This window comes from Podarcis raffonei, chromosome 10, assembly GCF_027172205.1.
Source record: "Podarcis raffonei isolate rPodRaf1 chromosome 10, rPodRaf1.pri, whole genome shotgun sequence".
NCBI lineage: Eukaryota > Metazoa > Chordata > Lepidosauria > Squamata > Lacertidae > Podarcis > Podarcis raffonei.
The window spans coordinates 68,407,115-68,423,075 of NC_070611.1; the positions used below are offsets into that span (position 1 = coordinate 68,407,115).

Sequence of the window (15,961 nt, forward strand, 5' to 3'; positions counted from 1 at the left end):
GCACTAGAGAGTTTAAAAGAAGCGCTCCTTGTTCCAGCAGTCAAGTTCAGCCTTGGGCATGTTTGTCCTGGTTGCTCCTCTTTAGCAGGGCTGTGAACTCCTTCACCTTTTTGGTATAAGGTGTATCTATCTCTTGACTTGGTTTCCCTGTTTCATAGAACCTTGCCTTCTGCATGATTTTGCCAGATAAGGGCTTGGTGCTGGCCAGGGGCGCCGACTTATAAAAAATATTGGGGGGGCCCATACCGGGGTCCTGCCCCGGGAAGTTTTCTAAATTTTAGATGAAAATTAGTGAGTTTTAAAGTTTTTTTAAAGTATTTTAGAGTCATATGATCAACATTAGAACCCCGAAAACTCGACTCTCTATAACTCCACACTCCGGGAAACTCGACAAGCCTGAAACACCTTTTGGCTTTGAAAAAAGAAACAAAACATAAACACGCACGGTATTTTCGTAAAAAGCTAATTTAATTTACAGTAACAATTATGCTTATAGACTATTACAGAGCAGTGAATATATAGCTCTGAAAAGACTGAAATGATATTTAAATAAATCCTAAACTATCATTAAAAGAATAAAACATAAAATATTGCTGTCACACAGTAATAGCACTTTGATTAATAAGTGAAATAGCTAATTTAAGCTTACTTTGAATAAGGCTGAGGGTTCATTAAATAAAAATAATATCTCAAAGTTAATGCTTTAATACAGTTAATAAAGTTAATACAGTATGCGTAATACTGTATGTAAATACTGTAATACTGTATGTAAATAACGGGCTTTAATTGGGTCTTTAGAACCAAGTGTCTAGAGTGTCTTTAGAAAGGTGCAAATGTCGACCGTCTGACAGGATTACTGAATATGAAGTCGTTGATGACTGGTCGGATATCCAATTCATCCAAAACATCTCGATGGGCTTGAAGAACAGCCAAGTTGTTCAATCGCTTCTGTCCCATTGTTGATCGGAGATATGACTTCAGACGTCTAAGGGCGCTAAATGACCGTTCTGCTGTTGCTGTCGTGATTGGAACTACTTGGAGAAGCTTAATGCACTTCACTACTTCACATAACATTTCTCCAATTGCAGGCTCTTGTGTAATGTACTTTCTCACATCACGCATGTTTTTTAAGACCAGTTGTTTTTTATTAGCGATATCGGCTAACATATTCAAGTGTAAGCGCAGTCTCTCAATGTCCAGGTCATTTTTGAAAAACTCAGTTGATTTTTCAAAATTTGTTTCACCTCTGTTTACTAAAAGCAAGCACTCTTGTTCAACTGCAATGACCTGTGTGAATCCAGTCGATGCAAACCGCTCAGTAATGCAAGATTGCACCGTTTCACAAACTTCAATGTAAATAGCTTTGTAGTATTCCTTTGGGGTTTTGAAAGTGTGCGGTGAGCTGGCTTCGTTGTTTTCATACTTCTTTGGTATACGTCGATTCCGAGGAAGCGAAGGATCATCAACTTGTGAAGGTTTTTCTTTTAAACACAATTCCCAAAAGTCTTCAAAACTATCACGCCTTCCATTCAATATACAAATCAAGCCCTCATATATTTTTTCCAGATCAGAAACACTTAGATGAGGGCATTGAATTTTTTCATTGACATCCTCTACTGGGTTCATTGCATGGCAATAAAGACGTAAAAAGAAATAAGTTTTGAATTGTAACATTGACTCAAGGTAGCCTGCACATTTATAACCTGCCTCTGTTTTGTCCTCTGCAGAAAATGTTTCAAAAAACTCTAGAAGTTCTTCAAAGTTTTTCAATACTCTCAAGATACTAGAAGCTCGCATAGTCCATCGAGTCGGGCAAAGGGGTCGTAGACCAGCTTGGCCGTTGGCCCTATCACAGCGTATGCTTCTGAAAAGTTCCATCCTTTTGTTGGATTCCCTTACGGTGTTTATTAAGTCCTTGGCTAAGGCCATAATATCCCTCATAGACGTAAGATGGCGGAGACTGTCTACAACTGCCAAGTTTAAACTGTGAGCAGTGCAGTGCACATAACGTGCTTTTGGTTGTATATCCAAAACTAACTTTTTAAGTCCTTTGAACTTGCCTCTCATATTCGAGGCACCATCATAGCACTGTCCTCTTAAGTTATCCATTGACAAATCAAAACGAGCAAATACGTCTTTTAAAATACTAAACAGAGTTTGTGATTCAGTGTTGGGGGTCTCGTATAAGCCAATAAAGTCTTCGTTGATAATTAAGGAATCATCATCGACAGTACGAATACAAAATGACACTTGTTCGTGAAGCGAAGAATCACTTGTTTCGTCAACAATAATAGAAAAATGTTCAGTCTTCTTGATTGAAGCCAATACTTTTCTCAACACAGACTTTCCTAGTAGATCAATGATCTCGTTTTGAATATCGTGGGACGTCCACTTATACCCAGAACGCCCAAACCAATCTTTTAACTCAGGTACGTCATTCTTTCGGAGTTCCAACAATTGAAAAAAATTTGAGTTTACATCTTCGTGCCCTCTAATTGCTAGTCCTTGTCGGCATAAAAATAGCACGGTAGTAAAAATTGTCTCAAGAGCTAAACGGCCTTTCTTCATATCACTATGTAACTGTTCATTCAATTGGGAGGCCACACTTCGGTTAGTGATGGAATTTAGTTTCAGAACACCTTCTTTATGCGTAAACGTATTTTCATGAAGACGGAATTTTTCCAAAGCCTTTTTCCAGTTAGAAAACCCTATGGAAATAAATGCATCTTCTTTTTTTGAAGAAAATTGTAATAGATTTTTAGCATCTGCCTCTTTGCAGGTTTTGCAAAAAACTTTTTTGGTACATTCTTCATATTCTAGCCATGTATATTTGATCAACCAAGACTTCTGAAATGATCTTCCCTTACCGGATTGTCCAGGTTTCGGCTGTGAACGGTTCTCGGATGAAGACAACGCAGCAATTGACGACACAATTATTGTCGGAGGTTGACTTACAGTATCATCAACTTCCAAGCGTGCCTTTTTGGTTACAAATTTATCCATTGCAAACTTAATTCACAATACACTGAGACTAAAGTAAACGAATAAAATATAGGGGACGGGGACGGCCACAACGTAGAAGCTGGCTAGGCTGGATGGCCAAGCTCAGTATTATCTACACTGACCCACTGTTCCTAAACTGTGGCACCGGCCAAGCCAGCTCAGAATTGTCAGCACTGGGTAAGGTTCCACTTAAAATTAAAATTGCTGGCTGTGACAGCTGAGTCAATCTCGCCCTGACTTAGCTGTAACCTTACTCTTTAGGATTAAACAGCGCCTATTCCAATAAAACGTACCCCGGTAGCTGTGACTCAAATCCCGTTAACGCTAGCTCAGGCCCAGATTATTATTATTATTATTATTATTATTATTATTATTATTATTAATGAATATGCTATTATTAGTTCTCTAACTATATCTAGAATTGTGTTTCTATCCAAAAGGCTCTACTTAAAATTTCCCCAAATCAATTAATGAAGCAACAAATTCCTAGTGAAAGAGAACCTTTATTTGTTAATTAAGGCAACAAATTCCCAGTGTAAGAACCCTTATTTGCTTGCAGGCTGTAATTTTTTAGCTAGAGGGAGGAATGAGAGGCTTAGTAGCCAGTGCCAAGAATCACCGCTAAACCAGGCACTGTGCCCCCTCAGCAAAATTCACGTAGAGTTATTTACAGCATTCAAATTGCAGTCCCAAACCTCCACTCTACTCGGCACTGAGGCAAAGCAGGACAAATTCCGCCAATAAGAACCACGAAAGTGAATTAATTGCAATAATCTATATGGCCTCTACCTTATGCAGAACCTTATGCAATTAAAATCCCCAGCAATTAAATCACTTATGCACTTAAATCCCTTGATTCCTTCTGAAATTAAATCCAACTAGCAAAATTTATTTTATCTTATTTTGAATATTATTATTATTATTTTATTTATATATATATATAATGCGTTCAACTGTTTTTTAAACAGAAGGGGTGGGTACTGTAGGCAGGGGGCAGTAACTGCCCTTGCTCCTGATCAAGCAAATAAATTTAAAGTAACCACTAAATAAAATGAGTTGGCCTAATGAACCAACTTCCAATTAATTTAAACGGAATTAAGTAATTAAATTGGCCTGCAATAATAAATACTGTTTCTTAACAACACACTAAGGCAATGAGGTAATTAACTAACCAAAGGACTTAAATCAACCAAATGAATCTAATCACCAATTAAATTAAATTGATATACAATCAGAATCCAGCAGCAATTGATCTTCCCTTTCTCTTAGTCAACCAAAATGAATTTAAAGTTCCAACCAAATGAATTAAATTACCAAAATGAATCCACACTCGATAAGTTTAAATACAACTGGAATCAAGCAATAAGTTGACTACTGCAAGCACTTATTAAAGCAATCAAATTTATTATATTTCAGGGTTGCATATATATCCTTGGAGCGCTAAAGCCCTAATTAAAGCGCTTTAATATAATAACACTCAGAGTCAAACCTCTATGAGCTCTTAAAATGCTTAACTTAAATAACTTGTTCTCTTCCAATCCACCAATTGAGCTATATTGTCACTTATAAAGCCTAAAGGTTATGAAAATCGGCCTCCTGTGCTTAGCTTTAGAGAAATAAACAGCAGAAGCACTCACACTGAGCACTGAGTATCCAATTCCCACAACAGAGTGCCTCACCTAAAATGGCCGCCGGGCCAAACCACGTGGTTAGCTCAAAATGGCGACCGCAACTTCCTGGTTACCAAGCAACACAGCTATCAACTTCCTGTTCCTGGCTGCCAGCGTCCTGCCTCTGTGTCTGAAACAATAAGCCTCAACCCGGGCGCACTGAAGAAAAGCTCCCCCCCCACAGCACCCTGTGGGAGCCGGCAAATCAAATCACACTACACAATACACACCAGGCACACACCTCACTCCCCTTTTCAATGCTTCAAGTCGAAGACCTGTACTGATTTAAAGGAATATTCCCACAAAAATTGCCCCTATTAAGATGGCGGCCGTCCCCCTGGTCACGTGGCTCCTTAAAGGGCTATCAGGAAGAGATCGTTACTAAGCAACCCCGCCGCCCCTTCTCACAGCCGGCGTGCTGCTAAAGGATCCCCTGGACTCTCCCAGATTTTTCTACTCACGTGTGATCCTTGGCGCAGAGGCAGCCAGTGCACAATACCACAATACAAGGACGCGTCTCACCCGGCAACGATGCAGCTGCTACTGTCGGCTTTACCTCTCTTAAGCCGATGTGGAGAAAAGCTGCGCTGAACTATTCCAAGCAGCCACTTTCAGACAAAAGGACCTATGAGAATAAAGCCCACCCCTGTGCTGCGAGTGATTTCCGCCCGGGAAAGCTTGCAACTGAAGCTGCGCTGCAAGTGATTTCAGCCCCAGAAAGCTAGCAGTTGAAGTGGAGCTCGGACTCCAGAAGGAATTAAATTTCCTTTAGTGATTTCAGCTCAAAATGCAAACAGCAGCTGCAGCTTTGCCCGGAAGGATCAGCGCCTGCTGCGCTTAAGCTCCACGTGATAGAAGGAAAAAGGCACCAACGACGACAGGATCAGCTGGGAAACGTGGGGGCTAGCCGGAGAAGAGAGGGCGAGCCCCCTCTGCTCCGGCCCTAAATAGGGCAAGCCACGCCCCCCAGCCAGCCGATTGGCTGGCTGGGAGGCGTGGCCGGTTGGGATTCCCCTGTTCTCGCGAAGCAGCGAGGCAGGAGCCCCCGCCCGGGGATTCCCTAATCTCGCGGGGCTCTCCGGCTAGGGCGCGCGGCTGGCTGGCTGGCTGGAGAGGGAGCAGGTGGGGAGGAGGCGGGGGACGGCGGCGGCGCTCTGCTGGAGGGGCGCCTGAGATTATTGGGGGGGCTGAGCCCCCCCAAACAAATTATTGAGGGGGCTCGAGCCCCCTCAGGCCCCATGGAGTCGGCGCCAGTGGTGCTGGCTTTTGCTTTCTTGCGTACTTGGTCCCTCAGATCCTGTGCAAAACCAGTAGCATTTTTATTCTGGAGCTTTTCCTCCTGCAATTCCAACCCATGTTGTTGAACCTTAATCCCTGTGCCAGCAAAGCTTGGATGCTTCTGTCCACTAGATCCTTTTCCTCCCGGTCGTTTTGATTGGACAATCAGCACATTACTTCAACATGCATTGCATTGTCTCGATGGTTCGGGCTTCTGAAAACATGTCCTTTTAGTTCCTCCGTTGCATCAGAGGTGCCCCCCGCTCTCTGCTTCCAAGTGTGGGCTTTTGCAGTCTAGTGGGCCTCTCATCTGTTCAGGTGGTGCTGGTTCCTTCAGGCCCATCGGTCCTTCCTTGGAGGAAAGGGTCTCCTGCCTGCTAGCCCTGCTCTCTGAGCATTGAGCCTGTATGCAGCCCACGAATCCACACGTCTGATGGGGGGTGCTTCTCTGTTCCCACCCATAACACAGTAGCTGGGGTGGGAGATGTCCTTCCCAATAAATTTGTGTGGTTTTTAAATATTGGCTCCAAAGAACACAGCTTCCAAAAGTCAAAGGGGAAAAGAGAAAGAAAACCAAGCTGTTCACCATTCTAGAAAGCTTTAGGTCTAGGGCCAATGGGGCTCTTCCTGCCAGCCATTTTGTTTTGCTTCCTGTTGCTGTGCCAAGGCTGGGCTATTCTCTGAGCAAGGCAGGAACAGATGTAGGCCAAACACAAGAATGGGGCTCCTGTCAGGGTGGGATAACTGCCTGCGAGGACCCTTGATGGCTCTCCAAGAGATGGAAGCCTGCCTGCTCACTGACTTTCTCTGATCTTGGTGTCACTGTACAATGTGGCTCTCTGGGGGTTGGATTTGGAGTTATTGCTTGAGGCTTTGTGTCACTGAGTTCTTCACTTAACGTGTGGGGATGTTTGGGATAATAGGTAAGGAAATATTGTTTAAGTATCCTTCCTTCACCCACACTAGTGAGTGACGTAGCAGAGCAAATCCCCTCTATTTTCACGGAAGCGAGTTGTTGATAGATTGGTTTGAATCTCTGCAAAATGACTAATCCAGTCTGGTTTGCCCAGGTGGGTTGCTCCTGGTGTCCCCTTTCCTCCCTCCTAAAATACAACAAAGACTTAGGACTAAGTTTACTCACAAGCTGTTCACAGTGCACATCTAGAAAGTCAGGCTTTAAGCTTCAGGTTACAAACACGTAACGTGGCTTGACATCCTGTGTGAGGATGGGCCCAAGTGCTGCTGGCTGAGAGCCAGCAGACAACAAAGTGAATGAGACTTAACAGAGTTGAATCGAATAGAGACAAAATGGCTGTGTGACTCTGCTTTTATAGAGGAACAGGAAGTTACACATCCCTCTGTCCACTCTAGGAAGTAAAGTGTGTTGCAATTGACTGTACGGATGTAACACATCCCACAATATGCTGTTTGTGGTGTGTGTGTCTTTCTGCACCCTAGACAATGTTGTGCTCGGGGGAACGGGCTGGATTTCTGGAAGAAACAGTTCCAGTCTGGACCCCCCCCCCCTGCAACCTCCTTCCAACGTTGATCTGTTCGATGCTTGTTCCAGGGCTGAGCAATTTGTGCTTCTGAACGGTGAAACACATTTCTCAGAGCAGCCAGCGCGAATGGGGAGAAGCCAGCAAGTAGCTGTGCTCTCTTCCAAGTTCAGGGTTTTGGGGAGGGAGATCCCTCTTAGTCAACCACACGAGAGATTCCATACAGGGGAGAAACCATATCAATGCTTGGGAAGATGTCGCCAAGGACTAGTAGTAGTTGTGTTTCACAGGGCCAGATTTAGATGAAGAGAAGGCCCTAGGCTACTCCAGTTGTGAGGTCTCTGGAAAATTTCTCCTCTCCTGAGCAGTTGGTGACCATTGCTTCCACATTAGGAAAGGCTATCTGAATTTTTCCTTCTCTATAATTTGATAAAGGTCTGTATGAGAAAAGTGCTTTGCCGTAAGTCTATGGCTTTGTGTCACATACAGGTGAAAGTGCAAAAGTTCATCCAGAAGTCTCAGGTCAATATGTTCTGTGGGTATGCTTCTAACAACAGTTCAACAACTTGCTGAATTTCCTGCTTCAATGCTGTCAAAATTAGCAAGAACGGCAAACAATTGTGCAACATCACTTTACGCAGTACTGCTTCTTTTTAAATTGGCTTCAAATTGGCATCTAATGTAGGAATAAAGGATTTTATCCTAAACCTATCTCTTCGAGAAAGTGCATCTAAGGCATCAGTTGCACTTCTGTCATTTCTTTGCCGTTCCCTCACTCTTCGTCTCCTTGTTTTGTTGTTGACATTTGGCAAAGTGGCTTTTGCTTGTTTTTCAAGCTCATCAAAATCATTCCTTATTTTCCTTAAAAAGATCCAGGAGTGAACTGTACAAACTTGCACAAGAACTCAGTAACAGGTCTGGTTTTTGAAGGCCTTTGCTGACCTTGTGAAAATGACCTAGCACACGGGTCCAAGATTGCAGCATAAACACAAATTCCAGTTCTTCCATTTTCTGCAGGAGACTGTTAACTCTGTGCTTGGTCTCCCTCTTCCCATTAACATCAGAACAAATGACTGAGGGCATCAATGATAGCACTGTAACTTTCCAAAACAGCTGCTGTGGCTTTTGCGTGTGCATCCCGTCCTAGAGTCTGACAGGCACTTTTAGACTGAGGTGTCTGTTTAGGCACTTTAGACTGAGGTGGCAAAAATGAACTGCCCATCTCTTTGTGGAGGATGAAAAGAAGGTATAAATTTCATTGATAATGCCAAAACAGTTCCCTGCATCAAGGCAGCAATTCACAGCTGAACTGCCCACCAGATTTAAAGAGTGACGTGCGCATGGAATAAATTTTGCAAATTGTTTTTCCCCCAATGTTTTATTGCTGCATATCGTCGTACTTGCCAGCCATGTTGGTAGCATTAAAGTCAATTTCAAGCTCAGTAGTAAAATAGGAGAAAGCACGGCTGAATTAGTGTTCAACTGTAAATCTGTGTTGGCAAACGATCTTCAGGTGATACATACCTGATAATTAAAGTCAACGGATCAGTATGTGAAATGTCAGGAGTGGAATCTACTGAAAAGCTTGAAATATCCAGTCATTCTCACATCAGCCAGAGTTGCATCCTTAACTTTTTTTGTCCTGAGCTGAACAATTTCCTCACATACAGTTTTTGACAAATAAGAGGGATTGCTTGATCCAGAATGTCCATACTGATAAGAGCAAGTAAAAATGGATCAAATTTTGCCACTAGTTCTAAAAGACCAAGATAATTGCCATTATTTGGAGATCCAAAGTGCTCATTGTCTCTTCTGAATGGTAAGCCTCGTTCTACTGGAGTGCATATTAACAGCAATAATTCTCTCCATGACATGCCTCCAGTACTGCTGTTATGCTTTTATTTGTTCCTCTTAATAGGAAAAAAAAAAAAATCACAGAACTGAGAAATTGCACAAAACAAAAATACTGTGAAAATCCCTGAAACGAGAAGTAATCAACTAGAAATATTCGCTTGTGGAAATAAACTAAATAATAAAAATCAAAAAGCTTAAGGAAAAAACCATAGAAAAACCTAAAATTGAACAAAGCATGCCAGCTACAAACCTCGTTTCACTGAAGTATTCAGTTTCCTCAGAAGGAAATAGAAAAATCATAAACTTTAAATGACGAAAATTCAAAAAAAGGGGTAGAACCCAAAATGCTGAAGTATTGTAAGCCTAGCTCAACCTAGGTAAATCAAAACGCAGTAATAAAGGATAGAGAACTCAAAAGTACAGTTTCTAATACTGAATTTACAAAACCAAAATGGCAAGTTTTAAACAAAGCCCAGCTTGAAGAAAGCAAAGCACAGTAATAAAGGGTTGAGGACTCAACTGCGAAAATTCTAGTGTTCCTTTTACAAAAAGGTTTACAAACCTAAATGGCACAAATTCAAAGAAAGGAATACCAGATAAGCTGTTTTAGATTTTAAAGAAACTCACAGGGCTGAAACGCTCCCATGGTCTAGGATGTTCTGGCACCTCTCCTCCTATGAGGGTGACCTGTTGCAACAGAACAATAAAAGACCAGCCTTTCTTTCACTGGAGCCCACAGCTGATTCTCTGAGCCATAACAAACTTTGGGACTCTTGAGTCCCTTAAAAGGGGAAGCAAAGCCATTAAAGCTATTAGCCTGTGTTCTTCCAAATTCAGTGACGAGAACCAGCTCGTCATCAGTAATAATCAGTCTCACGCCAAGATGGATTGAAGGAGCCTAACAGCCTCAGGAGCTGCTGCAGCCCAACATTAAAACATACAACATTAAAAACATACAACATTGTATCAGCCGGCAGATAAAGACAATACCATACATGGATATCATGCCACCATCAGGCTATGCTATGTGGACCAATCATTGAGATCGCGTGAGCTGTTCACGCGCTGTTCATACTCCAAGCAACGCTTCTTGCTTGAACCCTGCAATAAACTTTCGCCCATGCATAAGCAACCATTTCCCTACATGCCCTCTTTTCTCATTTGTTTTATGAAAAGAAAATTTTTTTTTTCAACAAAACCTAATCAAAATCATTTATCTCATTGCCTAAACGCTTATATTTTGCAACATAAATTCCTCTCGTCATCCCTGTGGCGGGTCGTGGTTTGTACCACCACGTAGTACCTTAGGCAAACAAAGAGGGCAGGCATTGAATGCAGGAGCACAACACAATGAATCCTACAACAAGCAAAATTACAATTAGCAAAATTTTTCTTAACCATGCTCTATTAGGTAACCAAGAAGACAACCATTCCCATGGATCAAAACCTTCGGGTGGATTCAAAGGATTATGGGCTATCATTTGTTCCATATAATCAATAGTAGCAGAAATATTGGCCGATTGATCAGATATATACATACAACAATGAGAATGAATCAAGGCACAAACTCCACCTTTGGAGGCAAGGATTACACCTAAAGCATAATGATTTTGAAGAGCTACATCTCTTATTTCTGACATTTCTTTGTTCATTGTTTTTAAAGCCAAGATGGTAGAATTAAACAAAGCCTCGGTCCAGTTTGCCAATCTATGCAGATCACGGTAATTCATGGCTACACCTAAAGAGGGCATAAGGGACCTAGAGATGGCTGTCCCTATATATCGAGAAACAGGTGATTGTACTTCCCTTCTGTTACGCAAACGGACCGCTGGGAGTTCGTCCATTTTATACACCAGGGGTATGACTACTCCTAAAGTGCAGGTTCCAGAAAAGGCAAAGGGGATTTCTTTGTAGGCTCTTGTGCCACAGAATAACCATAAATCAGATTGAAGCAAACATGTAGATTTGCTGCTCTTCTTCATCCAGCCCAACCAAACATAAAAATCTCTACACGCAGCCTGTTGTTCATAAGTCATGTTGGTCGTGACATTATTAACTAAAACTTTTGGCCTGCCACTCATAGCGGTAACATTAAGAAAACAAGAAGATCCATTAATATACTCAATAGGTCCAATTACAATATGGATAATGACCTAAAAATTTACTATTATTATGATTGAAACGAAAACAATGAGACGCTATTTCTACAAGTGACAAAAACACAGGGGGTGAACTTGTACGATTGTCCTTCATACTATTACTAATCTTATATGAAGCATTTACTGGAATACCATTGCAATAATATGCCAGACCTCTTTGATTGAGGAGGGATATGCATACACACCCAACATTCAGAAAGATTAAGTATAGAAGCAAAATGATTTATGTCCCTAACATAAGTATTATTACTCCAAATCTGATGATAAGGTTCAGGCTTCCGGGCCTTCTGCAAAGGAGCAGCACGACGAAGGCGGCGCTTCACAGTGTCCACAGAGGGGCTCCACCTGTGTGAAGTAGAATTGTGTGGCCAATCGGGACGATGCCATACTGGTTGCTTGGGGGGGCAATAAGGATGAGAATGGTAAATCACTCCAATGGCCGCTTCCGAGCAACCTGCGTGATATTTCGTGGCTCGATTATTGGCATGTAAAAACCACAATCCAGAAGAAGCCACACAACCATTTCTGCAGACACAGGAGCCCATTTGCTGTAAATAGGCCTCATTTACTGCTCCTCATACTGCTGAGCCAAAAGTCCAAACCCAACGGAACGTGATGGCACAGATGGGATGGCCGCTATTGGGGGGCAAAACCCAAGCAATGCCAGTCCGGCGAGGGCATCCTTCAAATGAGCCAGGCTCATTTCCCAAACAAGAGGCGGCAAAACTATAATGGTAATTGGTAGTCACAGTGGCTTCCCAGGGGGAAGGGGGGCCAATGCGGTAGGGACGAAGATGGCCTTTCAACGTGCCGGGAAACACTGGAACAGCTGTGGAAGGTGACTCTATCCAGGGCGCATCAATATGGTGATGTCTCCAACTGCAATGCGGGTTGAGGTCAGGTGGGAGGTCATCACTGGCAGACAGCGTAAAATACGGTTTCAAGGCGCTGGTGTCTCCTTGGGCGAAGACGAGGCAACAGAAGAGCGCCAAGGTCGAACGCACCGGGCTGGAACCCATCGTGTTTCTCCGTCCACGTCAATGGCAGCGAATCCGCGACCCCAGGAAATCAAGGAAGTTGGACCCTTCCACTGTGGATCTGGAAGCAACCTGTAAGACACTAAAGGGCGCTGCAATACTTCTTCCTTCCTGAAATGAAGTTCAGCAGGCGTAAAATTCCTATTGTGAGGGTACAACAGATGATTTAAGGTAAGCAACACTTGATGTACAATATTAGGTATTTCAAAAACAGTAGCCGAGCGGCCTCCCAATTGCTTGTTGAGAAGGGTCTTAAAAGTCAAGTGGGCACGCTCGACGATTGCTTGTCCTGTAGAATTAAAAGGATACCATGAATCAACCTTATATCCCACAGAGAGCAAAATGTGGAAAAGGCCTGAGAAACATATGCAGGACCATTATCAGTCTTTAAAGTATGGGGTTTTCCCATAACAGCAAAACAACACATCAAATGTTGAATAACATGACGAGTGGTCTCTCCTTTTAGGGGAGTGGCCCAAATAAAGCCAGAGGCAGTGTCCACAGTGAGATGTACTTTAGAAAATGGAGCCAAAGATGGCGTGTGGGTGACATCCATTTGCCAAATTGCCAGGGGATGCAGGCCTCTAGGGTTGACTGCATCATAAGGGATGACTGTGGGTGATTTAGAGCACACAGCGCACTGTGACACAAATGTCTCGAGCTTGAGAAATAGGTAATGAAAAGGATTTAGCTAACACCTTAGCATTTTGATGAAATACTGAATGACTCAAATGGGTCAGAAAATAAAAGATGCCATTCTTCAAAGCTTGATCTGCCCGGTCATTACCTTCTGCCAAATAGCCAGGGTGACCAGCATGTGATCTAAGATGTGCTACATAAAACGGACAAATTCTGGCTTGTACCAAGCTCTGCAAAGTGGAGAACAATGTAAACAAATTATCATCAATAGCAGGAGTAATATACGACAACGGCAACACATTCAACAGATTATATACATACTGAGTATCCACAATGAGATTGAAAGGGATATCAGCAAACTGTTGGAATGCTAAAATTACAGCTGCCAATTCAGCACGTTGTGCTGAGGACTGCTCAGTAGTATACAAACTTCTCCATTCCCCCCTCCTCTTCCCACACCCCCCCTGGACTTAGTGCCATCAGTAAAAACCGTGAGGGCGGAGGGCAGGGGCAAGGGGGATAAAGCAGTTCGGAGGACATATCTCAGCTCTGTAAGGAAAGATAGACGAGTGTCTCCGGGAGGATTGTGAACAATTTCCCCCCCAAAATCAGCAAAAGTTATTTGAGTACAAACGGCGGTCATCATCAAATGCATAAATTCTTCCTGGGAGAAGGGCAGATAGACTGATAATAAGTCCAGTCCGGAGAGAGCCAGGGCTCGATGTCTGCCCCTGGCAACAAGATCCATGACGCTATTGGGTGTAGCATATACATTACGCGGGGGAGTATGAGGCAAATGAAGCCATTCCACAATAGACACAGTCCCAGGCTTCTGGCCAGTGGTGTACAATACGGCCGTTGGAAGGAGTGGGGTGGCAAACACTGCAAGTGATAACTGTTCCATGGAAAGAGAAGGGATCCTGTCCACCATACATCTGCGGAGATGGTTGTTCACGGTTGTTAGAGCCTCTTCCATTGCAGGGGTAACTGTGACCTTGTCTGCTGGATCCTTGTGTCCCTTCAGGGCAGAAAACAATGGAGACAAGGTAGAGGTAGGCAAGTCCAAATAACTCTTGATCCAATTTAACTGTCCAAGGAGTTGTTGCAAGTCCACCAATTTAAGATGATCGGGGAACTGTAATTGAGGCGCAACTGGAATGGCAGCAGCTGCGGTCAACTTGTGTCCCAAATACATAATAGGCAGGGTCCGTTGGATTTTTTCTTTAGCCACTGTCAACCCCGCCTTCATCATAGCATAGGTTAAATCCTTGAGAAGCTCGTCAGAGACATGCGGTGCTGAGAGCAAAATATCCATGTAATGATAGCAAAATGACGGCTGGGTGGCGCTCGCGGAACGGCTGAAGTGCCTTGTCCACAAAATATTGGCACAAAGTTGGAGAATTCCGCATTCCCTGCGGGAGAACAACCCAGTGAAAACGCCGGGTAGGTTGGGAATTGTTCAGGACAGGCAGGGTAAAAGCAAACCGCTGTCTGTCTTGTGGTGCCAGACGGATAGAGAAAAAGCAGTCCTTGAGATCGATGACTGCAAGCTGATGGTCTTGTGGCAACATGTTGGGATTTGGAATGCCAGGTTGCAAGGTCCCTATTGGTTGCATTTGCTCATTAACCCTTCGGAGATCCTGAAGGAGGCACCATCTTTCCGAGGCTTTCTTTTTGATGACAAAAATGGGTGTATTCCACGGGCTGGTGGAAGGTTCAATGTGCCCCAGTTCGAGTTGTTCCGAAATTAACTGGGCCGCCACTGCAAGCTTTTCTTTAGACAAGGGCCATTGATCTACCCACACGGGGGTGTCAGTGGTCCAGCAAAGAGATAGCGCAGTCCGGGGCATGGCAGCGGCGGCCCTCAACATAAATTTGTAGAAATAGTGGTATCTGCTGCAGCAAGCAGATCTCGCCCCCAAAGGGAGACAGGAATGTCCAAAACCAGTGGTAAGATGGTCATCTCAAAGCCTTGTGAGCCTTGGATCAAAATAGGGTTCCTGCTGTGGCGGGCCGAGGCGGCGCCTCCAACGCCAACAACAGAAGAAGCTGGTTCGGTGGGCCAGGTGGGGGGCCAATCCTTGGTGGCAATCACGGAACAGTCTGCCCCCGTGTCCAGCACGCTGTCAATCGTGCGGCCCCCAAGAATCATCTGGATCTTTGATCGCTCCTCCATGACTAAGAAGGTAGCGGCGACAAGAGGGTCATGGTGCTGGGCTGACCCTGGGACGCATATGATTTTTGCTATAGGAGAGCCAGATCGCAGAAGCGCCGGACGATCAGAGAATACAGTCACATAGGGGTCATTTTGTTGTAACCCATGTAAAACATCTGGAACAAGATGGACCCCTTGCCGCAAGACCTCTGACAATGGAAAAACAAGGCACTGTGCTGAAGAAGAAAAACCAGCCCCTACTGACACTCGAACTTGTTGTGGCACATAGGGGACTGGCAGGCGTAAGTCCTGAGTTAAAAAGAGGCGAGGTAAAGCTGGAGGTGGGATGACCGGAGAATGTGCTGGATCCCCTATTGTTGAGCCTGGGCCCGGGGTGGGCCCGACTGCCGGTTTCCCATCGGCTGGTTTTGCTGGTCCTGCTGGTTCTGCTGATTTTGCTGACCGTGCTGAGATGTGGCGGAGCGGCACTGGTTGGCCCAGTGGAAACCCTTCTTACAAATGGGGCACTTTGTGCTAGGGCGACGTTGCTGTGTGGTGGATCTGCACTGCACACAAAAATGGCCCACTTTGCCACATCCAAAACAGGTTTTATCCTTGGCAGGATTCTGGGACACGGTGGAGGACAAAGCCGTGGCTAGCAGGCGAG

At 44.0% G+C, this 15,961-nt stretch overlaps 1 protein-coding gene and 1 long non-coding RNA gene across 3 annotated transcripts in view; both read right to left on the reverse strand.

The window, feature by feature from the left end:
* IL2RA (interleukin 2 receptor subunit alpha) overlaps positions 1-3,003 on the reverse strand; it is a 45,679-nt gene extending 42,676 nt beyond the window's left edge. Inside the window, exon 1 of the mRNA XM_053406606.1 lies at positions 2,868-3,003. Coding sequence (XP_053262581.1) covers positions 2,868-3,003 — 136 coding nt within the window. The remainder of the gene's footprint in view (positions 1-2,867) is intronic.
* An 8,893-nt stretch (positions 3,004-11,896) lies between these two features.
* Positions 11,897-14,110, reverse strand: LOC128422760 (uncharacterized). 2 transcript variants are annotated; one of them, XR_008332581.1, is made up of 2 exons: positions 13,288-14,110; positions 11,897-12,641 (listed from the first exon to the last, which is right to left on the reverse strand). It is a non-coding gene; the product is annotated as an uncharacterized LOC128422760 (long non-coding RNA). The 2 variants fall into 2 exon arrangements; XR_008332582.1 differs by having other exon boundaries at positions 11,897-12,789.
* Positions 14,111-15,961: the final 1,851 nt, after the last annotated feature.